General features: G+C 46.1%; 1 protein-coding gene across 1 annotated transcript in view; it reads right to left on the reverse strand.

The window, feature by feature from the left end:
* Wwp2 (WW domain containing E3 ubiquitin protein ligase 2) overlaps positions 1 to 26941 on the reverse strand; it is a 118379-nt gene that overhangs the window by 79199 nt on the left and 12239 nt on the right. Inside the window, exons 2-4 of the mRNA XM_052166192.1 lie at positions 22613 to 22697; positions 18405 to 18552; positions 17991 to 18112 (exon numbers count right to left, since the gene is read on the reverse strand). Of these exons, the coding sequence (XP_052022152.1) occupies positions 17991 to 18112; positions 18405 to 18552; positions 22613 to 22682 (340 nt within the window). The 5' untranslated portion in view covers positions 22683 to 22697. The remainder of the gene's footprint in view (positions 1 to 17990; positions 18113 to 18404; positions 18553 to 22612; positions 22698 to 26941) is intronic.

Below are 26941 nucleotides of genomic sequence, written 5' to 3' on the forward strand. Positions count from 1 at the left end.
GCCTTTAATCCTAGCACTTGGGAGGCAGAGGCAGGCGGATTTCTGAGTTCGAGTCCAGGCTGGTCTACAGAATGAGTTCCAGGACAGCCAGGGCTGCACAGAAAAACACTGTCTTGAAAAAACCAAAAACCAAAAACCAAAAAAAAAAAAAAAAAAATCTGACTCCCTCCTCTGGAGTGTCTGAAGACAGCTACAGTGTATTCATATAATAAATAAATAAATCTTAAAAAAAAAAAAAAGAAAGAACAAAAACTGGTTTCTTTTTTATCCTAACTGGGAATGCATATATAAGAGGGCAGAGAGTCTCAAGGCTAACGGGAAAGGGCAGAATTTGGCCTTGACAGAGCTGCTGGGTGGGGCCAGCCACCTTCTTGCCTCCCTCCGTCCCAAATCCCACAGGCCCAGCAGAGAAAGTGAAAACAAGCAGCGCGTTCATTAGCAGGCTGGGGCTCGCTCTGCATCTAACTGTGAGGTGCTGTGTACAGAGAAACTGAACCAGGGCAAATTCCAGACGGGCAGAGTCAATGATCTTTCGCAGCTCCTCATAACTCAGACACATGGGCTGGCAGCTCCCAGCTGAAAGAGAGGACTCTTTCACATCTCCTCACAGCACAGGAAGCCAGAGGCTCCCTGGGTTTACCGTTATGAGGTTTCTCTGGCTCCCAACTGTAACGGGACCTAACAAATGAAGTTTTTCCTACCTCACTGGAATTAGGCTGTAAACACCAGAATTCTTGAGAAGAATACCTAGGTTGATTCTGCTTCACCCCATATTCCCTGGGCCCCCAGCAGTCAAGCCTCTGTGTGTCCTCCCGGGAGTAGGAAAGGCTCCAGCCTGGCCCTAACGCCTCCTTTGTGCTGCTTGCTGCAGGGAGTCTAGCTTCCTCTCAGCTAACTGCAATCCCAGTCTGCTGAGGGCTTCAGGAGCTCTTACAGAAAAGGGACTCATTGTACAAAACCAACTTAGAAATGCTTCTTTTCCTTTTTTCCTTTCCTTTCCTTTCCTTTCCTTTCTTTTCCTTTCTTCCTTTCCAGCAGGGTGTCACATGGACCAGCAGGCTGGCCAAGAACTCACTCTGTAGCTGGGAAGGACCTTGAATTTTTTGTCTGTTTGTTTGTTTGTTTGTTTGTTTGTTTGAGACAGGATTTCTGTGTAGCCCTGGCTGTCCTGGAACTCACTCTGTAGACCAGACTAGCCTAGAACTCAGAAATCTGCCTGCCTCTGCCTCCCAAGTGCTGGGATTACAGGCGTGTGCCACCACTGCCCGGGCGACCTTTAACTTTTGATGGGACCTCTAATATACCCAGTTTTACGAAGTTCTAAGAACAGAACCCAGGGCTTCAGGCATGCCAGACAAGCACTACCACAGCCCCTTAATTTGTTCTTTTTCTCCTTCTTGCTCACTTATTCAAGAAACAGTTACAGGACACTAGGTATCTGTCAGATCCTGCTGAAGCTAGGAGCTTGCTTATGCTAGAGAAGGAAAACATAGTCCCTCCCTTTAGGGCCGTCCCTTTGCAAGCTCCTGGAAGAAAAAAAACAGTGACCAAACAACAAGGAGATGTAGAATGGCTTCTGTATGACAAGGTTTCATGCCTGATGTGTACAGTATCCTGGTGAAAACATCAAGAAATGTACGGGACAACAGTTCAATTCAATGGTGACCTAAAGTTTCACACAGCAGGTTGGGTGGGAGTGGGCATGAGGAAGATGTGCAAAGGCCCTGGGGCACAATGAGCTAGACACATTCAAGGAGCTTAGCAGAGGTGAATGGGGCTGGACTGGTATGTGATCCAAATGAGGCGAAGTGCCAGTCAGAGCCAAACCCTGCAGTGTATTGTGGGCCAGCTTTTCAATAGGTTTGGGTTGGGTTTTGGTTTTCACTATCTTAAGTACAACAGAAATGGTACTTATAGGAACCATAACTTTTTACGTGACAAGACCAACTTTGTTTTCAAAACTCATTCTGGTTGCAGTACAGAAAACAGGCTAGAGTGGAGTGAAGGCGGAGGAGAGAGAAGGTCACTGATAAAAAGGACCCCAGCACATGGTAAAGGACAAAAGATCGGAGTGCAGGGTTACTAAGTTTGGGCCAAGTCTGAGCTACAGGAGACCTTTAAAAAAAAAAAGGTGGGCAGCAACTAGAGAGATGGCTTAGTAATTAAGAACATTTACTCCTTCCAGAGGACCCAAGTTCAATTCCCAGCAGCTACTTCAAGAAACTAACAACAGTGTAACTTTGGCTCCAAGGGATCCAACACCCTCTCCTGGCCTCCTCCTGTGTACAAATCCACACACAGACATCATTTATAAAATGATAATAAAGTAAGAGGAAATTTAAAAAATGGTCAAGCCTGCCAAGTTAAATACCAAGGGAACTGTGAAACAGATTACAAAGTGGAGTTAGCAAGAGGGGGGGTAGGGTCCCCAAGCCCACCTAGGCCTCTCATTGACTTATAGCAGATCTAGACCTTGGAACATGGAACACTGAGGGAGTTCCACTTCTCGGGAGGAGGCAGTGAAGTTCTATTGGGACATTATGGTGGCCATGTCAAGGTGTTCTGACATATCCACAAGAACCTCTGAGCCTCAGAAAGAAGGGCGTGGTGCTCAGGGCAGAAGCAGAGGCTGGCAGCTGAAACCTGTGGGTCACCTGCACATTGTGAGCATGGAGAGAAGGGGGTCTGAATGGACATGTGACCACTGCTGAGGACTAAAAGAGATGAACCTTCACACTTATCAGTCAAATGCTGTCACTTGGGCAAATGTAGGAGTCCCGGCAGGGCAGAAACCACAGTCTCCAAAGCAAGGAAGAGGGGCTATCCTTAAAGTCCATGCAGACCCCACTCTATCTCCCCACCAACCCCCCTGTCCCCACGTCTAGCCCCATCTCCTGAGAACTACTTGGTCATCACAGCCAGCCATCTAACAAGACACCGTTTCCTGAAGCAGAAGATCCCCTAACTCACAGCCTTCATGTGCCCTGGCAAATCTGTCAAGTCACAGCATATTTCACACAGGTAGAGATCCAGGGGAATGAATAGAGGCTGCTGGGAAAAGCAAGACGGCCAGGTATTTAGACTGAGCTGCTGCACCAGTTACTGCCGCTGCCTCACCTGGCTCCTCTGCCCCTAGGGAGGGAAAGTCCTCCTCAGCCCTTCATCTCATCAGCCCGGGCCAGTTTTCACACATCATCCATTCCCCGTGCCCTCAGGGAACCTCAGCCATCGCCCTCCCCCCCTTCCTGCTCCCCAGGCAGGACCAAAGCCATGTTTATACACATGGGACTGAGACAGGCTTGCATTGAACAAAAATCCTTACAAAGGTTCAGAGCATAGCCAAAGCAGGGTACTTTTTAAAAAAAAAAATATCTTTATGGTTAAAATTCTGCTGTTAAAACATTTTCCTTCTTAAAAGTTGAGTTTTTAAAAATTACAATTTCAAAAGCATATAACATTGTGCCCCAATTAGGTTTTGGATTAATGAGTGCAAAGGTGTATATGCCACGGCCACTCACCGAAACATCAGTATTTAAAGAAAAAAGTTATAGAATGACTATTAATCCTGCCATGTAAAAGCAAGTATATCAGGGGGAAAGAACAGCTCATCTCCAAAAATGGCCTTATTCCCTGTCACCAATGCAGAGCCACCATCTGAGAGCTGCAGAGCTTGTCAGTGTGGGGCACAGGCAGCAGGCTGAGGTGTGTCTGCGACTCAGGCCCAGGCCGCCCTGTGCTTTCCCCCACGTGGAGAGCCTTGCACCATTAGTCAGCCAGGTGCAGCTGCTGCTTCAGACCCTTAGGTCCAGGAGGAGTGCAGTGTATCCTGCCTCCTCACTGCTCATCCTTTGATCGCTGCAGTCTAGCTCAGCACTCAAAGGAAGGTGTCCTGTGAACGGTAGTAAAGGAACTTCCCTCCCCACCCTTCCATCTCAGGGGAAGCCTCAGGAGCCTAAGAAAGCACCCTGGAAGGACAAGGTAAGCTTCCTCACACAAATCCAGGTCCACCGCTGAGGGCTTTCTGAAGCCTAAGAAAGAAACAAGGAAAACATCTTGTTTTCTTTTGTTTGAGACAGGATCTCAATATATAGCTCCCACTGGCCTAAAGGCCAAGAACTTGACTAGGAGACCAGGCTAGCCTCAAATTTATCCTCCTCCCTCTGGCTCCCACACTCAGCCTGGAAGAAACAGCTTGACCACTGACTACAGGCGTTATGCCAAAGCCACCCTACACCTGCAACAGGAGGGAAGGAGAAGCCACCCTGACTAGCACTCAGTTCACCCACTCTAGAGGTGGAAAAGCCCTTTGCCGCATACACGTTCCCTCAGGGCTGACAGACGCCAGCGCCCACTGCCTCTCACAACACTGGGCAGCAGCCGGCAGGAGTCCTGAGGCCCCCGCCCAGCACAAGGATGCTGAACAGAAGGCTTTTTCTTCTTCCCTCAGTTGAGGCTCCACAGAGCAGCCTCTCAGTCAGTGACGCTGAAAGCAGGTTTGTTTGAACAACGTTTGCAGGGCCTATGTTTACTTTTTAAAACTCTCATTAAAAGGACTTTTCTTTCCAACAGCTCATGGTTGACACCAAAGCCACGAAACAGATCCAGCCTGGACTTGAGAGGATTGGGGTGGGGGATGCTACAGGGAGGGAGCCGCTCTTGGCTTCTTTGGGAATTCCTTGAGGTTCTGGCTTGGGCATATCTGCCTGAGGTGCAGGAGGATGGAAGGCAACACACAGAGAGCTTTTCAGAGACCATTACCAGTCGGTTTAGACCCCAGAGCCTGGCATCTGGTGCCAATCAACAGAAAGTAGACACTGATGTCAATGCAACCGGATAGGGGAGAAATGAAACAAAGCCTTCCATTTGGGGTTGAGGGTACAATCCACCTATGGTCCCAGAGTGAGCACGAGTACTGACCGGCTCTGCTTCAGGGGTATGTGTAGATGTATGTGCATGCTTATATGTATGTACATGTGTGTGTGTATGTGTGTGTGCATGTGTGTGTGTACATGTGTGGTAGGTAGCATAGGGTAATCACAGCAAACAAGGTGAATAAAACATAAAATGCATCCCCCTAAGGATCTGACACTGGGTACCCCGAGGTAAGCAGAGGCAGGCTTCCCATGAAATCTCTATGAGGTCAAGACCAGCCTGGCACTGTACACGCCAGCCAAGCGCTGTACAGCGAGACTGTATCTCAAAAGAAATAAATAAAATCATTGAGTTGCACACTATTTTGTTTTGTTTTTGTTTTTTCACTAATTATGTCTTTATTTTTTATAGGTATATGGGTGTTCTCTTCATGCATGTCAGCACACCACACACATGCCTGGTGCTTGCATGGGTCAGAGGAGGATGTTAGAAGCCCTGGAATTAGAGTGAAGATGGTTGCTAGCCAACATCTATATACTGGGAATTGAACCCAAATTGCTCTGTTGCTTCTTAAGCTAAGGTTCCATGGCTGGCTTGGAACTCACTGTGTGGAGCGGTTTGGTCTCTAGCTGTGGTGCCTCCTGTGCTTGGTAACAGGCAGATTGTACAACAGGCTGCAGGCTGACTTACACTTCGGGGGCTAACTAGGAATAAACACTGTTTTGTGCTGAGAGACCCAGACGACAAATCAGACACCCAGAAGGAACTTAAAGCCTTGTGACCCCATGAAAGGAAGGGCGCAGGAAGGGACACGCAACTAAGTGAACCCGGAATAGCTCAGTGTCTCAAGACCGGCAAGGACAACTAGCAAAGGCCCGTGAATCTGAGTGACCAGAGAGACAGACTGGTAAAGTGTGCTCTCTACCAAGCTGAGTAACACACACCGAGTACCACCAAGGAAGCAATGGGCAGTGTCCATTTGTGAGACAAGTGAGCTGAGCTCGAAAGGTGGCCTCTGGGTCTAGCAGTGTGGAAGCCACTAACAACTGGGACAAAGCAATCACAGCACAATAATGGGGACAGGAATCTAACTGGAGGCTCCTAAGAAGAAATGGCAGAGCTAGGGCTGCAGCCCCAGACCCTGGTGGCATCCCCAACATAAGACCTACATGAGAAGTAGGAAAAGAAGAGATGTCATGGCCACACACTGGACTCATCCCAGGGACCAGGAACTGAAGGTCCGCATGGGTATACAGCAGCTTTGAAGTCAACCTGAGCTACACGAGGCCCTAACAGACATCAAAACCAAGTCACTGCTGCTTAACACACCAGCCAAGATTAAACAACTGGCAATACCCAGTCATTCAAGTCAGAGGAAAACAGACAAGTGCGCACACTCAGAGTGAGCACACGAAGAGCCAGACTTGAGCTGACCCCAAAGGACACAAACCACACCTGCCCTGGACCCAGCAATCACCTAGGAATTTGTCCCCAAAATAAAATAAAATGGATAGGAGTACAAAGATATCTTTGAAAGATTTTGACTGCCACAATGAAAATCCATTCAGGCCATGGTTAAACTGTGGGTACGTGCATACAGAACAAAACAAAACAAAAAGCCCTAAACCAGGTATAGTGACCCACACCTGTGAGTCTGTCACTCAAGAGGGAGAGACAGAAAAAAAACTGCAACTTCAAAGTCAACCTGGTATACAAAGTAAATCCTGACTAGCTACATAGTGAGAGCTTACCTCAAAAACGAACTGCTATTACAAGCATTTCAACTTATCTCATTCCACTGATGGCCAAAGGGATGGCTGGGGAGGTGGGGGTGGGGCAGCTGGAGCGAGCTCAGCTGCTACAAACACTTGCTGTTCTGCTATAGGAAGACCTGAGTTCAACGTCCTGAACCTATGTCAGGCAGCTCACAACCACCTGTAACTCCAGCTCCAGGACAGTCTACTCTCTGCAGTGTTGGGCGGGGAAGGGAAACCAAGCTCCCTCCCAAGCGGCAGGCTGTCAGCTGTGTTACATGCTTGGATGCTTAGTGGGTTTGGAGCATTAAATTCAAGTTCAGTAGAAAATCTTAGCCTGAGAAAGGTTGACCCGGGCATTATTCCTTAAGTTGAAGAGTAACTATGTATGGATTCACTTATAGCTACAATTTCTAAATAATATAAACAGAATTCAAAATAATATCTAGTGTTGGAGAGGTGGCTCAGCGGTTAGGAATACTGACTGCTCTCCTAGAGGTCCTGAGTTCAATTCCCAGCAACTACATGGTAGCTCACAGCCATCTGTAATGGGATCTGATGCACTCTTCTAGTGTGTGTCTGAAGACAGCTACAGTGTACTCACATATATAAAATAAATTTAAAAAAAAAATCTAACACATTGAATTGAGCACTCATGATTACAACATGAGAAAATAAATGAATACTTTTAATTTTGAAGCCTATATTGCTTTCTAACTTTCTATTTTTTCCTTTTGCTATTTTTTTTCATTTCATGTGTTTGAATGTTTTGTTTCATGTGTATGTATACACTGCACACATACCTGGTGTCTGCAGAGGATAAAAAGGAGTGTTAGATCCCCTACAACTGGAGTTGCAGATGGCTGTACGCTGCCTGTGGGTGCTGAGGACTGAACCTGGGTCCTCTGGAAGAGTGCTTCTGGAACTACGTATCACTCTAGGCCCTGTTTTTCATTTTTAATCTTGGAGAGATCCACACACAGCACACACTTTCCCAGGCTTTTCTGAACCTGAGGACTGTCAGTGACAGTGTAGTCAGTGACAGTGTAGTAGTGACTATGTAGCAGGAGAAAAAGCCTCTGGATCTAGTACTGTCATGAGCTTTCCCTGAGGTAGAAACACTTGGTCTCAGTGGCTTACCAGGTTCACAACCATAACTAACTGGTGTGCAGGACTGTTTATCGGTCTCTGCCATGAGGCCTGCTCATGGCACTGCAGCTCACAGATATCTTAGTGTTCTGGGTACTGCCTCTCCCCACTCCACACACTCCACACTCCCTTTCACTGTGTAAGTGACCAGCAACCTTTCATATTTCTCCCCCTTCTCTATCTGAATCAGCCTTCAAGGTTCAGGAGTTTGATTTACCCTTAAGTTGGAAGTGGGGAAAAACAGCAGTCTGTTTCCTTTACAATAAATGCGCGCACTGTCTGCCGGGCACCACAGCCCACCCACCAGAAGCCTCCGTGCTCGGAAGCCTGGGAGGAGGCCAAGCTTCTGACGGCCTAGTCTGTTCTGGAGGCAAAGCCTGGTGACAAACTGCTGCTTATATGATGCTTAAATAAACAGGGAGCTGTTCGCTTTCTTTTTTTTTTTTTCTTTTTTCTGATCTGAGAAACACACATGGGGGAAGAAAAGAGCTACACATAAGAGGGAAAGAGCAAGGAGCTTTCCAAAGCTCGCTTCAGCACGCACTGCAGAATGAGTGTGGCAAGTCTCAAACCGCCTCCTTCGAATTATAGATCCAAGGGAATGAATAAACCACAGATGATGCTGAGAGCCAGGCTCCTCATACGGAGAGGAATGTTACAAAGCAGCCTGTAGTTCCAGCGGCGATCAGAGGGCCCATTCAGTGCGAGTTCACGGTGTTCAGTACAGAAGCAGAGATAGCTGCACATCTATAAGCACATATTCACATAGAGATCCTATCAGGGAGCCGGGGAGAGTTCACTGGATAAAAGTGTTTGCCACTCAAGGTACAAACCTAAGTACAAATACCCAGAACCCACATAAAAGCCAGACATGAAGCACAAGCATCTGCAATCTCTGCATTGCTATGGAGAGATGGGAGGAGCCCCAGGAACTCATGCCTGCTAACCTGGTATATGCAGCAAAATAACAGAGCCCCTCTTTCAAACAAGGAGGAAGGTAAGGACAGACACCCAAGGCTGTCCTCTGACCTCATGGACACACTGACACGCTTGCACTCTCTGCATGCACAGAGGGATATTTTTTGGCTTTTGTCTGAGACAGAGTTTCACTATGTAGACCAGGCTGACCTCAAACTCACAGAGATCCAACGGTCTCAGCCTCCTAAGTACTGGGAGTAAAGGTGTGTACCACTACACTAGCTAATTTTTTAAGACTACTTATTATTTAAAGAAAAAGAGAAGCCTGTCAGAGCAGGCATGGTGGCATGAAGCATAACCTTAGCTACGTGGGAGACTGAGAAAGGTCAGAAAGTTCACGCCCTGCCTGGGTTGTAACACAAATCCAAGGTCACCTGGGCAACTTAAATCAGATCTTGTTTCCAGATGAGAAACATAAAAAAGCTAAAAAAGCGTTGGGCTGTAGTGAGAGGTAAATCCTTCAGATACTACCCCAGGATATATGAGGCCCTAGAATTAATCAAATTCCTGGGGTAGGAGGGGAACAGAGTGCTGGCAGGGTGATGGCTCAGCAGGTGAAGATACCGCCACACCTGAGGATGTGAGCGACTTCAGTCTACAGAGTGAGTTCCAGGACAGCCAGGGCTACATAATAAAGACCCTGTCTCAAAAACAAAAAATAAATAAAGATTTAAAATAAAGTAAAAGACACTGAAGAACCAGAAAAGTTCCTGAGAACGCTAAGACAGCCATGTCCAGAGTCCAGTCTGAGCCTGACTCTCAGACTCTTGAGATACAGGGGACCCAAAAAGGGCCACCACAGCTGGGGCAGCCCTAGAGCAAACTCCATTAGGTAACAAACCCACTGCATACGGTGCTGTGAGGTTAGTGTCTGACATTATTTTCACAATTAGTTTTAACAGTTCTCAAAGTGGAGTTTAGAGCCAAACCTGGTTTCTTAAAACCAGGACTACTGGATACCACTCCCAGTTCTGATTCTTCAGCCTGCTCCCTTTTTTACAGGATGCACTGGTCCCAGAAGCATGCTTTTAAAAAATAATCCCTGGAATGAGCCTGGTGGTACACACCTGTCATCCCAGCACTTGAAAAGATGAGGTCAAAGGGTCATACAAATTCTAGACCAACCCAGGCTACACAGCCAACCTAAACTAAAGAATAAAGCATACCTGAAAATAAACTACTAACCAACAAACAAGAACTGGCCTGGACCTACTAGTACATTCCTGTAGCTCACCCTGCAGTGAGTAGGAACAGAAAAGAGTTTAAAGCTACCATGGGCTATGAGACTCTTGTCAGAACAAGAAAGAAACAAGGATTGGGTGGAGCTCAGGGCCAAAGTGCTGGCCTCACGTGTACAAAGCCCTGGGCTCCATCCTCAGTCCAGGACCGAAGCAGGAACTACGGATCCAGTGCCATTTCTTTCCTGGTATTTATTTATCTGCCCATTTATTCAGACAGAGAACTTGCTATGAAGCCAAGGTGTGTCAGCAGGCCACTTTATGAGGTGCTAGGGATTGAGCCCACATGTGTTAGGTAAGCACTACCAACTAAGCTACATTCTAGCCTCTATTCAGATTTTAATTTTTTATTTAAAAAATTTTTTTACTTTATTTTATATGAATATGTTTTGCTGTATTTATGTCTGTGTGCCATGTGTAGGAAATGTCCAGGGAGTCCAGAAAAGTGTGACAGACACCCTGAGATTGCAGCTACAGAAAGTTGTGAGCTACCATACTGGTGCTGGGAACTGAACCCAGGTCCTCTAAGTAGCCAGTTCTCTCCCTCTGCCTTTTCTGATTTTAAAGAAATCAGCTTTATCATAAAGTGAATGTTATTGTTTCTAGATGAGTGTGGGAGTTTTTTGTTCTATTTGTTTTGGCTTTGAGTTAGGCTTTCATTGTGTAACCTTGGCTGGCCTAGAATTTACTCTGTAGACCAAAATCAAACTTGAAGTGATCCTCCTGCCTCTGTCTCCATTGTGCTGCAATTACAGGCATGTGCCACCACGCCTGGCCCATGGTTATATATAAGCAAAAATATGGGGTGGGAATATGTGAAAAGGATGTTGAAGGGGCCATCAAAACAGCTCCGCGGGTAAAGTACGTGCCACACAAGCCTGAGAAGCTAGAGGTCAATCCCTGAAACCCGGAAGGTGTAAGAAGACAACCAGCTCACTAAGTTGTCTGCTGATTGGCAGACATTCTCTGTGACCAGACTGTACAGACACGCTTACAAGCATACATACAATAAAAAGAACAAAAGCTAGATGGAAACGCATGCTAGGTTTATAGATCAGTGTTAGCTTACTCAGCATGCATCCGGCCAAGAATTCTATCTCCATACGGCAGCATGGGGATGGAGGGAGGAAGGAAACCAATATGCAAACCAAGTATAATCCCATTCCTGTAATAGCTGGTATAATATCATTATCACGTATCATTTATAGGAAATAACACCAGCACTTTAACCCAGGCTAAAGCAGAAGGACCAGCTCAAGTCCTCCTCAGCTATGTAACAACTTTGAGGACAGCCGAAGCTATATGAGACCCTGTCTCAAGAAAAACAAAACAAGGAGTTAAGGATTTAGCTCAATGCTTACTTAGCAAAGTGCTGGACTCAGTCCCAGCACTGGGGATAGGGTAGCAGTGGGGGATCAATACACAAGTTCAGGAGCTTCCAGACTAGCAATAGATATCCTTAGGAGTAAACCAAGGACCGGTCAGGTCCTTTCTGTAGCTCTAGCCAGGTCAGTATCCATAGGGAAAGTCAGCAGGCCTGACCACACAAAAGCACAGGTCCTGAGGAGAATCCTCCATCACAGCATCCCTAACCAAGGGAAGCCATGAAACAGCGAGCCGATTTTCCCCGGTCAACCTGCAAGTTCACCTAGGGAAACAGAGTGAGTGGGAAAAGTAATTACACCTACGGAGCAAAGGACACTAGGTAGGGCGATCTCTGTCCATCAGGTCCTTTCCTGAGAAAACCTACTGCAGAAAGACCAGGCCGGAAGGAGAAATAACCAACGTACTCTGACCCACTTACCTTATAGAGCTGCATTCCTACTTAGACACTGTTTTGCAAGCATCTCCCACCTGCAGCTCCAGTGTGGGAGCTGCTGACAAGATGGGCCTTGGCAAGAACAGCAGTCAGAAGCCACATTCTCCAAAGCTCTAGCAGAGTTATCCTCAGACAACCTCAGCACTGTCTTCTATTCAAGCAAGAAGTCTCCACATGAAGAAACAGATTTCCCATCTCTGGGAACCAAAGCTCCTCATCACCAGGAACAATGTATCAGTGAAGACAGCCACTATAACCAGTGTTTACTGAGATCTGGCATGTGAGGCCACCATTGTCAGCAAGCATTTAATCCAGGTAAGGAACAAGTACGTGGGGGTTAGTGTCCAATGCCACAGTGTCCAATGCTGATGGAAGTGGATGGAATTCAAATTGTTAGTTTGGCTTCCAGATCTCCATGCTAGTACTCACTTCTCTGTATAGTGTATGCCAGAAGAGCCTTGTTGAAATAGAAAGCCTTAGGAAACATGACCAGACGTACCCTGCTGCTGTCACTCAAGAGGCCTTGTTTCTCTAAGAAGAGGCGGCCGCTGCCCTGTCATGACCCACATTTCCTGTCTGAGTCTCTTCTGATGGGCTCACTGCCCACCCAGCCACACACAATGTGCTACAGCTCACCCACGAGCCATGAGGTGAGAGCTGAAGCCAACGGCTAAGCATGCATGAGACCCTGGGTTTGATGCAGCACCCCAAAAAAATAAAGAGGAGAGAAGGAGAGGGGAGGGAAAGGTTGGAGATGAAAAACTCAGTGCTAATATATTTACCTAGCTTGTAAGAGAAGCTCTGAGTGAATCCCCAGTAATGGAGCAAGGAAAAAAGTTATATAGAGCAGTTTAAACAAGCCAGACAGAAATGGGAAGTTGGGAAAAACTTTTAAGTAAAAAAAATAAAATAAAATATAAAAAAAAAATACACATACACATTTGAAAAATAAAAGACTGCTGTTTAAAACTAATAAATAGTGAGTTTTCATGAATTGATTGTCAGAAGAAATGAATTAATAAAACTGACAAGACGGATCAGGAAAGCTGAATAAACCAATAATTGCAGGGGGGATATGCAGACTAAAGAAGCCATCAAAGAATTATTCTAACGCAGATGCCAGGCCTTACTGGTTTTATGGCGGGGCTCTTTCCTGTACTCCTGGAACAGAAAATCCCCATGCTGCCCTCTGTTCCCAAAGCTGGAAACTGCTTCATTCACTTTAGAAAATGAGCCTTAAAGCCAGGCACTGGGAGCTCATGTCTACAATCCTAGCCCTCAGGGGACAGGGCAAAGGGATTGCTGCAATTCTAAGACCAGCCTGGGCTACAGAAGAAGCTGGGTCTCAGTTTGAGACCTTGTTTTTAAAAACAATTAATAAAAACCATTTTAAAAATAGCTTAGCTTTTAAAAACAAACAACAACAACAAAAAAAACATAACCACAGATGTTACAAGAATATTAATGGAAATTCCTAAATAGACTGTTAATAAGGGAATCTAACCAAAATCGTAAGGAATAACCTTGAGCACTTAAATATAGTCTAGAAAGTTAATATACTAAATTAAAAAAGAAAATTACGGGCTAGGGAGATGACTCAGCGGTTAAGAGCACTGACTGCTCTTCCAGAGGTCCTGAGTTCAAATCCCACCAACCACATGGTGGCTCACAACCATCTGTAGCGGGATCTGATCCCCTCTTCCAATGTTAAAGACAGCTACAGTGTACTCATATACATAAAATAAATAATTTTTTTTTGTTTTTGGTTTTTTTTTTTTTTTTTTTTTTTTTTTTTGGTTTTTTGAGACAGGGTTTCTCTGTGTAGCTCTGACTATCCTAGAACTCGCTCTGTAGACCAGGCTGGCCTTGGACTCAGAAATCTGCCTGCCTCTACCTCCCAAGTGCTGGGATTAAAGACGTGTGCCGCCACCACCACCAAGCAAAATACATAAAACTTAAAAATAAAAATCACAGCCCAGTGTGGTAGTGTGTGAGCGCGGGCTCAGCAGTTAAAAACACTCTGGTTGTCTTGCAGAGGACTAGAGCTGGTTTTCAGCACTCATCAGGCAGTGCACCGCTTCCTGTAACTCTTGTTCCTGGGATCAAACACCATCTTCTGGCATCAGAGAGCACCCATACCCATGTGCAAATACACACACAAAGACATATTCACACAGACACATAAATAAAAAAATATTTTATTTCCTTTTTATTTTTAGTTTTATATGGTTTCCCACAGTCTAAGCTGTCCTTGAACTCCTGAACCTCCTGATTTTACCTCCTGAATGCTGGGATTACATGTGTGTATCAACATATCCAGATAGTGAAAAATGCTAATAATTATTAAATAAAGTCAAAATTTCTTTTGAAGCTCTAGGACAGTGGTTGTCAGCTTGTGGGTCATGACCCTTTTGGGGTCAACCAGTCCTTTCATAGGAGTTGCATATCAGATATCCTGCATATCAGGTACTTATGTTACAATTCATAATTAGCAAAATTATGGTTATAAAGTAGCAATGAAATAATTTATGGTTGGGGCCACGTCAACAGGAGAAACTACATTAAAAGTCCCAGTAGGAATGCTGAGAACTGCTGCTCTAGGACATTTCTGTTAAGAGTTTAAGAGAAAAACTTCAGGGCTAGCAAGCCTTGAATCTCGGTAGCTGCTAAAGGAAAGAGCTAGAAAAGACGCACGGACCTTGTGCGCTTTCGTCAAGTACATGCAGGTCTGAGAGCATTGTCATGCTCAACAACAGAGGCTGCCAACAGCTACATGGCGGAAGGGAAAGGAAAGGAAAGGAAGCTTCCAAGAAAAGTCCACTGGGTAGAGAAGGCTTGCTTCCTAGGCTCTGGGGAGTATCCAAGAGAAGAGGCAATAAAACAAAAAGGCATACTTTTCTGACTTAGAACTGAAAAAAAATAAGCACCCACAAAAACCAAAACATGGCAGTTCCCAGAGAGCCAGGGTTCTTCTCAACAAAAAGCAAGGAAGCAAGGAAGAAAGAAAGTAAATAAAATCTGCTGCGGGCCAACATACAAAAGGAACAAGCAATAAAACACAGCAGTTCCGGGACAGCCAGGGCTACCCAGAAACCCTCTCTCAATATGCAGGCAGGCAGGCAGGCAGGCTTCTGCCCCATTCCACTGTACAGTAAAAATCAGCAACCCTGCCTTTGCTGATGCCAGGATAAATTGATACAACTTTTTGGCAACATATGTCCAGAATCTTGAAATACATTTAAATTTAGCCACCTCATGTTCAGTAGGTTGTTATCCTGAGTAAACTTAAAGCAACAAGCACCAAGATTCATGAACTCGAGAGTTACTGCAGCTTTCTGTGCGCCAAACACTGAAAAATACTCAAACGCTTAACCGAACTTTCTTTCACACAGCTGCACGACAGAGCTATCAAAATTTAGATTTTAGGAAAGCAATTACAGATATCGTGATACCTTTCATGAGGTCAGTAAAAATGGGGAACAGTGGAAAAGCCCCTCAAAAAGGAAGATGAAGGTAGATGGAGCATCCCCTCACATGCAAGGAGATATAAACCACAATCGTTATACCGCACACAATTACCCCACCGGCAGGACGCAATGCCACAGCTGCATATATAACCAAAAGACTGAAGGCAGGCTAGCTGCACAGGACTCAGGAACTGGGGCAGGGCCTGGCAGTAGGAGCGCAAGCCTGTAATCCCAGCACTCTGGGAGGCAGACACAGGCAGATTTCTGAGTTCAAGACCAGCCTGCTCTACAGAATGAGTTCCAGGACAGCCAGAGCTATACAGAGAAACCCTGTCTAGAAAAAAACTAAATCCAAAAAAAAAAAACAACAAAAAAAAGGAACTGGGGCAGGAAGACTCTCAGGAATCCCAGGCCAGCCTGGGCAGCTAATAAGACAGTGAGCTTCTGTCTTATGAAAACTAAAACAGTCTTTCAAAAGACTGTATTTTTGAGTGTTTTGGCTGCACGTTTGCATGCGCACCTCATGCATGCCTGGCCAGAAGAGGACATTGGATCCCCTAGAACTGCAGTGACAACTGGGAGCTGCCCCGCCATGTGAGCACTGCGAACCCAATCTAGGATCTCTGAAAAAACAACAAGTACTCTTAACTGCTGAGTCGGCTCTCCAGCCCCTAAAACATTAAAGAGGACAGACACGGGGAGGGGGGGGCTGGAGAGATGACTCAGCAGTTAAGTCAACACAGTGTTCTTGCAGAGGACCTGAGTTCAGTTCCCAGCAGCCACACGTGACTCACAACTGCCTGTAACTCAAGCCCTGTTCTGGCTTCTGCAGACACCTACACTCATATATACACACTCATACACAGATACACATGTAATTAAAAAATAAAAATAAAATAGAATAAATATAAATGAGGATAAGTACTATGTCTCCACTTATATAAGGTACCTACAGATATAAAAAATAATCTTTTTATTTTACAGTATAAAATAAAAAGAGAACCCTGGTTGCTAGGGAGAATGTGGAGTTGTTTACTAAGTAGATAGATAGATAGATAGATAGATAGATAGATAGATAGATAGATATAGATACACACAAAAAATAATAATAAATAAAATACACTTTTAAAGCACTCTAGAAAACAGAGTATGCTGCTGCCCAGAGAGCACAGCTCCACGGTAGAGCATCTACTTCGTAGCCCATGCTCCATGCTTCTGTCAGCACCATAGAAAATAAACTAGAATCAAGCCAAAGTCCACTGCCTGCACAGATGAGAGGGGACAGGGAAGGGTATATTGCCACTGCACATTTCCTAAAGATTTGTGAACTTTTAAAAGCTTTAATTATGTGTATGTGTTTATTTGTATGTACGTGTGGGTGCAGGTACAGAACCCAGAGGACAGTACTGGACCCTCCAACATAAGCGCTAGGAACTGAATTCAGATCCTCTGCCTCCCCAGTGCCAAGGTTAAAGACGTGCCCCACCATGCCCAGAGCCGAGCGCTACATCTCAATGTGAGAATGTCCACAAGTATATTTTCACAACCTTTAAATGACAAAAAGCAGACTAAAGACTGGAAAAATAAAGACCAAACCAGAAGCCAGGCATGGTACTGTACACCTCTTAATTCTAATACTTGGGAGGTGGAGGGAGGAGGAGAGGGAATTCAAGGTCCTCCATCCTCTGCTGCAGAGTAGGAGGCTAGCCTAGCCTACACGAAACCCCCTTTAAAAAAAAAAAGTGGTGGAGGGTTGGAGGGCTGGCTCAGAGGGTAAGAGCTACTCTTCCAGAGGTCCTGAGTGCAAGTCCCAGCAACCACATCGTGGCTCACAACCATCTTTCATGGGATCCGATTTTGTCTTCTGGTGTGGCGACCACATGTATGCATACACATTCACACACATATACATTCACACACACTCACATACACACAGATAACACATACATAAAAAAGGTCAACTCAAATGACAAAACAACTAACACAGAGGCATGTCCCTGGTCCTAAACAACCCTCCACCACATTGCTGGACGTGCAGCGGAAAGGACCAGAGCCCAGGGAGCTACACCCTCCCAAGCAGCCCAGCAAGGACAGCTCTGACGGAGGAGCCTCAAGCCGTACCTCACTCAGGCTAAGTCCACTTTCAAAAATATTTTCTCCACAGTAGGAGAAAAGGGAGCCTTTCTCTCCACAGCAGTTGGCTAGCACATATGGAACTGCTCTGAATAGAGGCTTTATGAGGAAGGGTCTACAGACCACAGGCGAGGGTTATGCTACTGGCCACAAACAGCAAGGAACAGACCTGAGGATTTATATGTCCGGCCAGCAGAGGTGCCTGAGATAATTCAGATGGAGCTGCTGTCACATCCCTAGGAGACACAGGGCTCCTTCTGTATTCCTATCCCAAACCCAGAACTCACACACACACATGCACACAGCTCCTTTGTTCAGTTCCAGAGCTCAGACAAGAAAAGCACTGATTTCAGCTGTAAGTATTCAACACATAGTATGTCTCCTGAGTGAGAAAGTGCATGGAACAAACTCCATCCCTGGGGAAGAATTGGGGACACGGCCCTGCATCCTCCAGCTCCCGGACCAAGCATGCTGAAATCTGCCTTCCTCAGACTCCACAGATGGTCTCTAAGGGGCAGAGCCACTGTGGCAAGGCCAGGACCAGCTGCACGTCTCCATGACTACAGTGAATCATACATACTTTTGCCGCCATTGTTCTTCAGGACACTGGAGAGGTTGACAGAGGCAGTGCCCAGTAGTTCATTCCTCAAGGTATGACAGCTCCAGACCTTCAGATCTAAATGACTCTGGGCTGTGACATTCCTGGAAAACAAATAAGTGATTCATCACAGCCCCGCAGATGAGCCAGTCACCCCTTTAACATGAACAGACTGCTAAAAGCTACACCGCTAACATCTTTCAGGGGACAAAACAGGAAGACAGTCACATCCACACCTCACACGCTGACCTGTAACCCCTAGCTAATAATGAGCACTCTGTGAGCTCAATGGCATACAAACCCCTAAAGAGGAGCACCGTGGGGCCAAGGGCGGGGGGTCTGCCACCCGGCCCCCTTTTTCCCTCTGCCTCCTGCATTTTAAAGTGACACCCTTACAGAACGATGATTTCATTCCAGAGAAGCTCGGAGCTCCCGATGCGCTTCCCGGTCTTCTTGGTCTCGCTGGGGAGTCCGTCCACGGCCACCTCCACATAGGAGTTGATTCTGGGCTGGCGGTTGTGCACCTTGGGCTTCGCTGACACCACTGATGAGACAGAAAAAAAGGGAGACTAGTTCAAGAACTCCCATACGCCCCTGGGGCGGATGGTCCGTCTCCTTTTGGTTATGTCCTTTTAAAAGATCTTTTTGTTGTTGTTTGGTTTGGTTTGTTTTATCTTCTTTAAAAAAAAACTTAAAACTTTTGAACACTGACATGGTGACAGTTCTGTCAGGACAACGCTTGCTGTGATGCCTGATGAGCTCATTTTCATTCCCAGCTCCCACATAAAAGGCCAGTTCCTGAGTAATGACACCCGAGGCTGACCACTGACCGAAACATCATGTGCACACAAACTCACATACACAATAAATGTTTTAGAACAAGAAATAAAAGGGGATATAAACAAAACAAAGAAGAAACAACAAGCATGAATGTTCAAACCAGTCTGAACTATAAAGGGAGAAGGACCACTCCTGACCCAAAAGCACACGAGGCAGCAGAGTGCTTGGCCTGCACCCCAGTCCCCCAAATCAACTTTTAAAAGACTGTCACAAAGCCCACTGCATGGCTGTGTTAACTTTCTACATTGTTGAGATGACTGCTTTGCTCTGTTCTTTGCTCTAGGACAGTTCACACAAACGTGGCTCCTCAGAGCAGCTGAGCCTCCCTTAGGGTTTGAGAGCGCCGGGGTGCACTGCCTCTGAGAATCTCTATCTGGCTACACTGCAAAGTGGAGTGTGCTTCCCTTACTTCAAACCACTTTTTAAAAATAGCCTAAAGATATTCAGTCATTAGGACCCAACCACCAGTTTCTACAGACACTGCTAGGCGCACATCATAGAGAGCCGCACAACTCATGAAGCGAGACTATACTGTCCTCCTGACTGTACCCAGGAGGAAACAGGCTTGAGAGAGGTCGCCAAGGCTGGGATGGGCACTATACCTGCAATCCCAGCAGCTGAGGAAGAACAGGAGTGCTGCAAGTTCAAGGCCAGCTTGGTCCACATGAGGCTCTCAAGGTCAGACAGAGCTAGTCTCAAAAGTCAAAACAAAAAAGCCAGGCAAAGTCACTCACGCCTGAAATCCAGGATTTTCTTTTTGTTTTTGTTTTTGGTTTTGGTTTTGGTTTTTGGATTTGATTTTTTTGAGACAGGGTTTCTCTGTAAAGTCCTGGCTGTCCTAGAACTCACTCTGTAGACCAGGCTGGCCTCGAACTCAGAAGTCCACCTGCCTCTGCCTCCCAGAGTGCTAGGATTACAGGCATGCGCCACCACCACCCAGCGATAAAAGGATTTTCTTAAGTTCAAAAGTCCACCCTGGCCAGGCAGGACTACCCAATCCAGGACAGCCAGGGCTACACAGTGTATGGGGGAGGAAGGTTCACTTCTCCAGTTACACAGAGAGGGAGCTATGAACCAGCCTGTGCCCCAGCAACCTGGCTGCATCCAGCTCTGCACCATGCCTGGCCTCCGCTTATCTCCTCTGCTGCTTTTCTTCCTGTAGCAGGAAGGCTGAACATACTTCACGGTGGTCAGCCACCGGCAGGCACTACTTGTTCTGTTTACTGGCTTCGTGTGTGTGTGTGTGTGTGTGTGTGTGTGTGTGTGTGTGTGTGCCTTTCTCCTTCTGCTCTCCTTTTGGTTTAGTCTGGTTTCTTTCCTGGTTGAAACAGCAGCATCTTGCTGTATAGCACAGGCTGACTTGAACCTACTACTCAACCAAAAACTATGGCTTCTCTCTCCCCGTACTGAGATTACTGACATACATCACCATTCCTAGCACACAGCAGCACTTGTCATAGTCATTTATCACCAACAACCTGGTAAAAACCCATGGAGCATAAACCAACAAACATCATCTTCCATGGGACACCATGGGACAGCACTCCCATAGCATCCATGACTCACAGTGGGAATTGCCGGTCCACCAGAGGGAACACATCTAGATATTGTCCATCCTGTGCCCAAATCAGAGGACATAACTGGTGTTCCTCGCCCCAAAAACAAGACTAGCCTCCCCTGAAGTCCCTTCTATTGAGGAAGTTAAGCTCCTTCCCAGATCCTTTAGGAAAGTGACAAGTCCTACAAAGGTCTACAACTTGACAAAGGAGAATTGCCCCCTGGGGTTCTTTGAGGCAGTAACTACTCCAAAACCCAAAAGCTACGGTAGGGAGGAAATCAGGAAACAAAACAAAAAACATTTAGAGCTAAGAGTCAAGCAACAGGGATGGGACTGAGAATAAAGGTTTGTCACAGACATAAGACCTAAGTGGAAAATGTACCGCTTTGCACGTACAGCAAGGCTAGCTGACGCCATCTAGTGGTGAGATTGGAGCACTGCATACCATAACTTTAAAAACAGGAACATGTTTCAATCAGTCCTAGACTATCTCCTTAAAATCAAGTTCCTGCCAGGCCTGGTGGCATACACCTTTAGTTCTAGAATGCAGGAGGCAGAGTCATGTGGATTTCTGTGAGTTCAAAGCCAGTCTGGTCTACACAGTGAGTTTCAGGCTAGCTCAGCAGAACTACACAGTGGGGCCCTGCAGATAACTCAGTGGTTGCCACCACTTATCACTCTTGCAAAGGCCTTGAGTCCAGCTCCCAGACCCACAAGGCAGCTCACGACCATCTGCAGTTCCGGTTCCAGAGAACATGGAAGCTTCATGCACATAGTGAACCTACATATATGCAGACAAACACTCATACCTATAAAATAAAATAAATCCCGGGGAGAAAGTGAAATTCAATTTCCTTATTCAGAGCTGGGCCATCTAAGTTCAGGAGTTGAGGGAATTGACTTCTCTGCGATCAGGGTTAGTGAAGGCAGGTCTGAGGCAGGACCCAGCTCTCCCCACGCCCGTGCTCTCAGATCTCAGGACAGGCTTTTCCTTTGGTTCAGATTTGGTTTTAGTTCAGGTTTTTGTACTCTAGCTTTTTCCCTGGTTTGGGTTGTTTTAGGTTGGGTTGGCTTGGTTTGTTGGTTGGTATGGTTTGGTTTGAGACAGGGTCTCATGTATCTCGAGCTAGCCTCCAACTGTCTGTGTAGCTAAGGATGACTCAGAACTTCTAATCTGCCTCCATCTCTGGAGTTCTGGGATTGTGGGCACACACCACAACACCCAGTTTATTCTATAACACTGAACCCAGTCCTACTTCATGCGTGCTAGGCAAACTCTAACAACTAAGCTACATTCCCCAAGCCAAACTGGCAAAAATCTGAGGCCTTACAATCCCCAAGTACAGTACGCAGGTGTTAAGCAATGACAACCTTAAAGAAAATAATAACTTGGGGGAGACACAGATAGGAGAGACTCAGCAGGGAGTGGGAAGGCCGCACTGAAGGAGATTTCTGTGTAAAGGACAAAACAAGCTGAAAGCATTTTCCTCAGAGACGGCAAGGGAAGGCAAAGGCCCAAAGGCAGAGGCCTGCCGGTGTGTTCAGCTTATAATGGGAGGCCAGAATGGCTCAGGGGAAATGAATGCAGAGGGTAAGAAACATGCATGGAAGACGGTGCTCATCGGTTGTCCTCTGAGAAGCAGACATGTGGCTTAGATTTTAACAGGACTAAGGAAGACACAGGGCAGAATCAGAAAGGGAGGTCTGAAGACCTTACTCCAGAACAAAGTCCTATTGGCTGGGGGTGGGCAACAGGACTGGGGAGGCGTGTGAACACTAGGTGCTGGCCTCACTGCCAGGCCAACACAAGTGATGAGCAGTCAGGAACACATTCCAGACATGGACTTCCTGTGTTCACTCTTGGGATGACACTCAAGCTACCGAATACTGGGAGGTCTGGGGAAGATCCAGGCTACAGACACCAACCTGAGCGTGACCTTTTACCATCGGCATTTAAAGCTCTTGAGGCTGGATGGGACCACCCAGAGCATTAATGAACAGAGGGGGCACTGGACACAAAGGGATCAACCATCTCAGGGCATTTTAGCCCAAAGTTCTATTTTCCCCACATCTCCATCATTTGCCTTCTTTTCCGAGAACTCTAGTGTGATAATCTTCTGAGACAAATGCTACACTCCTAGACTGTTTCCGACCCCCTTACTCTCCAGACAGATGTGCCTCAAACACCTCACGCAGTGACACTCACCTTTCAGGGTGAGCTGAGACTTCTCAAAAGGCAGGGCCACTCCTGCCCGGCTGGAGCTGGCAGATGCCATATCATCACAATGGAACTGCAGAGGAAGCAGGGACAGTTAGTCAGGGGCTGAGGGGGAAACTAAAGAACTCCACCCAGAGAGATGGAGAAATGGCTCAGTGCTTAAGAACGCTGTGACCCTTGCAGAGGACCTGGGTTCAATTCCCAGCACCCACACAGTACTTCACAGCCATTTGTAACTCGAGTTCTAAAAAGCCCGATGCCTTCTTCTCAGCTCCAAGGGCATCAGGCACGCATGTGGAATGCAGACATGGATGCAGGCAAAATATTCATGCACATAAAATTAAATAAATAAATCTTAAAAATTAAAAAGGAGACCTCAATCCCAGAACCGGTATGATGATTCATGCCTGCAATCTGTATGACAACACAAATTTAAAAATCCAAGTGCTAGCCGGGTGGTGGTGGCGCACGCCTGTAATCCCAGCACTCTGGGAGGCAGAGGCAAGCGGATTTCTGAGTTCAAAGCCAGAATGGTCTGCAGAGTGAGTTCCAGGACAGCCAGGGCTATACAGAGAGACCCTGTCTCCAAAAAACCAAAAAAAAAAAAAAAAAAAAAAAAAAAAAAAAAAAATCCAAGTGCTTAAAAGGTGGAGGCCATAGAATAGATAGGCATAGTCATTCTCAGCTGTACATTGAGTTCAAGGCCAGCACAGTCTACATAGTATGTTCCAGAACAGCCAGGACTACATATAGACATGTCTCCAAAAATATAAATAAATAAATAAATAAATAAATAAACAAGTAAATAACTAAATAATGAGACAACTAAATCAGCTTTTTTATGTGTCATTGAACCTACATATCTGATTGAACATTTCTCCAGTGATCCCAAATGGCTAATAAAGCCATGCAAAGATGTCTGATAGTACCTAACAGGTGTCTGTCACTCATGGGGTTAAAAGCAATTCACCTAAAACAGAATTCTTATACTCAAATGTGACCCTTGAAACATCATCAAGTTTCATTTAGAAAATATTGGTTCCTTGAGCTGTGTGGATACTCTAAACCTTAACACATTTCATCATACAACATAAAAAAATTGCATTTGTCAGTGTGATCGGAGATCTCACCAGACAGGCCTCCAAACAGAGGAAAGCTGTCAAGCCTGTCTTGGTAGAGTGGCCCAAAATCCTAATTTTCTTGTAAGAACTATTTTGTTACTGGCAACAAATACTGCCAGTTGTTTTCCTTAGAGTGTCAGGTTTGCTTCATTCAGTTTGAAGAAAATGTCTGCCAATTTCTTAAATCTAGTAACTTTGATTTGTTTCTCAGCTGTTTTCTGAAGGAAAAATCGTATTTCACAGAGAAAAAAAAAGCACCAATTCTGTTCTAGATTCAAGAACTGCTCAAGCACTTATCTTCAGCATTCCGTATATGCACACTTCAACAGAGAGAATATAAAAAGACAATGCTCAGGCTGGAGAGATGGCTCAGAGGTTAACAGCACTGACTGCTCTTTCAGAGGTCCTGAGTTCAAATCCCAGCCACCACATGGTGGCTCACAACCATCGGGGATCTGATGCCCTCTTCTGGAGTGTCTGAAGACAGCCACAGTGTACTCTGATACATGTCACACAAGCCTGGAGATCCTGAGTTCAATCCATAGACCTGAACCACACAGTGAAAGGAGAGCCAGCTCCACAAAGATGCCCTCTGACCTCTGAGGCCCACAAAAGCCATGGCACCTGCATCTCTCTGAGGCCCACAAAAGCCTTGGCACCTGTATCTCCCTAACCCTCCCCACCCCACCCCACCCCACCCCACCCCCACATACACAGTAAGTATATAGGGACGATAATTATAAGTAGGAGCTGGAGATGGCTCAGCTGTTCATATACTACTTCTTTAGAGGACCTGAATTTACACATCAAGCAACTCACAACTGCCTATAACTCTAACTCCAGGGAATCCAACACCCAGGTGGCCTCTGCAGGCACCTCACAAACATGCACAGACAAACACATAAATGCAAAGTTTTAAAATATAAAAATACAGTGAATTTTCAGTTGTGTTGTTTATTTATTTTTTGAGACATCGGCTCACTATGTAGCTCTGGCTTTCCTGACTCACTCTTGTAGACCAGGCTGGCCTCTAACTCAGAGATACTTCTTCCTTGGCCTCCCAAGTAGTGGGATTAAGGTTGTGTACCACCACAGGCGGCTCCTTCAAGGCTTCTGCGCTGAAATGTTCCTTTCTCCCTGGACTGTCTGTGATGGACTGGGTGACAGCAGCACTTGTGGCTGCAGCACCAACAGCATCTTTGCTTTTGCACCTTCCATACAAGTGTGACCACAGTGAGACGTGAGCAACAGGTGAGTGTCGTTATCAAGAGTTTTAACGACCACCGAAGCAGAGGCTCAGAGACTTCGGGCTATCTGTGAAACTGCTGTCATTGAAGCAGCACAGGCTGAGTGCAGCGGTATGCATATATAATCCCAGAGCTTGAAGACAGGAGGGTCACTGTGAGTTCAAGGTCAGTTTGGACCACACAGTAAGACTCAGTCTCAAAAAAACAGTAAGGGCTCCATGTGGTCGCTCACAACTATAATTCCAACAGCACTCCAGAAGTGACAAGTCTGGGGCTAGTCTAGGTTACAAAAACAAAGCAAAACAAACCGTCAACCCAGAGCTGTACTCATGACAGGTAAGCTACACCTCTGACCCTAGATACTCTACCTCTGGTGGAAACCTCCAGAATGTTCCTTAGAGAAAAAACAGTACAGTATTCTACAGCTCACAATCCCTAGAGACCTTGTTACCACCTCCAACAGTGATTCTCAGCCCCTCCACGTGACTGAGCAGGCAACCCTGGACATGACAGACAAGGGCTTTCATCCCTGAAGTGCTAGCTTCTCGAACCCACAACCATCTGGGGGCCTTCCTGCCTTTTCAAGTTGTGTGTTTCTAAAACCACACCACCCTTGAAAGATGAAGCTCCAAATCACATCACCATCCCTGAACTGGGTGAGGGGAGAGGGAGGAGGGAGGGAGAGGAGCAGGAAGAGGATGTGCAGCCTAGCTAGATACGGTGGGTGTGTGAGCTTATGTGACTGCATCACAGGGGAACAGGGCAAGCAAACAGCGCCGTGGGAAGACGGAGTCACTGACACTAAACCACACGGTCCCTCTGCCACAACAAGGAATAAAACAGAGACTGAGAAACTTTAACTGTGTGTGCAACATTTATCTTTTAATACTTTAGATAGCTTTACATTTTTATGCTGTGTGTGAGTGTTTTGCCTGTGTGCACATATGTGGACCACTTGCATGTCTGGTGCCCACGGAGGCCAGAAAAAGGCTTCCGCCGAACCCCTGGAACTGGAGTTAGGAATGGGTATAAATCACCATGTGGGTGTTGGAAACAGAACCTGGGTCGTCCTGAGGAGCAACCAGCAGTGGCTTAACCACTGAGCCATCCCTGCAGACCAGAGTTCTCAGGATAGTTAGCTCAATCTCTGAGCTATTTGTACAGCTGAGCATTGGTCCTAAGAGAGACAGTTTTAAGGGGAAATGACTTACATGGACTGCCCTGGGGCCAGTGTATCCTGAAGGCTTAGGCTCTGAGAGCTGGAACCCACTATTCAGACTTTAGAATCTTGAGGTCTGTTTGGACACTCCCTTCCCCAAGGCCCCTGAAGTAAGGGTAGGTTTAAAAGCAGCAAGTTCTCCTGACCTTTGACCTTTGGTCCAAAGGTCTAGACAGAGAGACTTTGGAGCCTCTACATGGATTTATTAAGGAGGAGAAAATCTAGTATCTTGATCTACAACTAACAACCCAAAACAAAATCAAGGATAAGTGCTAAAGAAAGCTCAGAAAGAAATGTAAATAAATAAAACAGCCAATAAAAGAGGAGGAGGAGGCAGAGGAGGGAAGGGAGAGGAGGAGGAGGCAGAGGAGGGAAGGGAGAGGAGGAGGAGAAAGAGGAGAAACAAAGGGAAAGAAAGAACAGAAAAAGAAAGCTCAGGAAAAGAACAACCCAGCTGAGAACATAGGAGAAACTGGCCCCAAAACTCCACCAACGCCATCTCTCTCCACTCCTTCATAATTACAGCCCACCATTTATGAACACTGATCTGTTATTATGTCAGTTTTATCTGCCATTCCAGATCCAATTAGCCAGATACCACCTGACCATTGCATGGTAAGTTATGTGACCAGTAAAACCCTCCAATGTGCACGTAAAGAAAACTAACCACAACTAGAAGGTAAAGACAGACATCAGCGTGCTGGGTGTGTCAGTTCACAGCGGTAAGCAC

This window comes from Apodemus sylvaticus, chromosome 21 (assembly GCF_947179515.1).
Source record: "Apodemus sylvaticus chromosome 21, mApoSyl1.1, whole genome shotgun sequence".
Taxonomy (NCBI): domain Eukaryota; kingdom Metazoa; phylum Chordata; class Mammalia; order Rodentia; family Muridae; genus Apodemus; species Apodemus sylvaticus.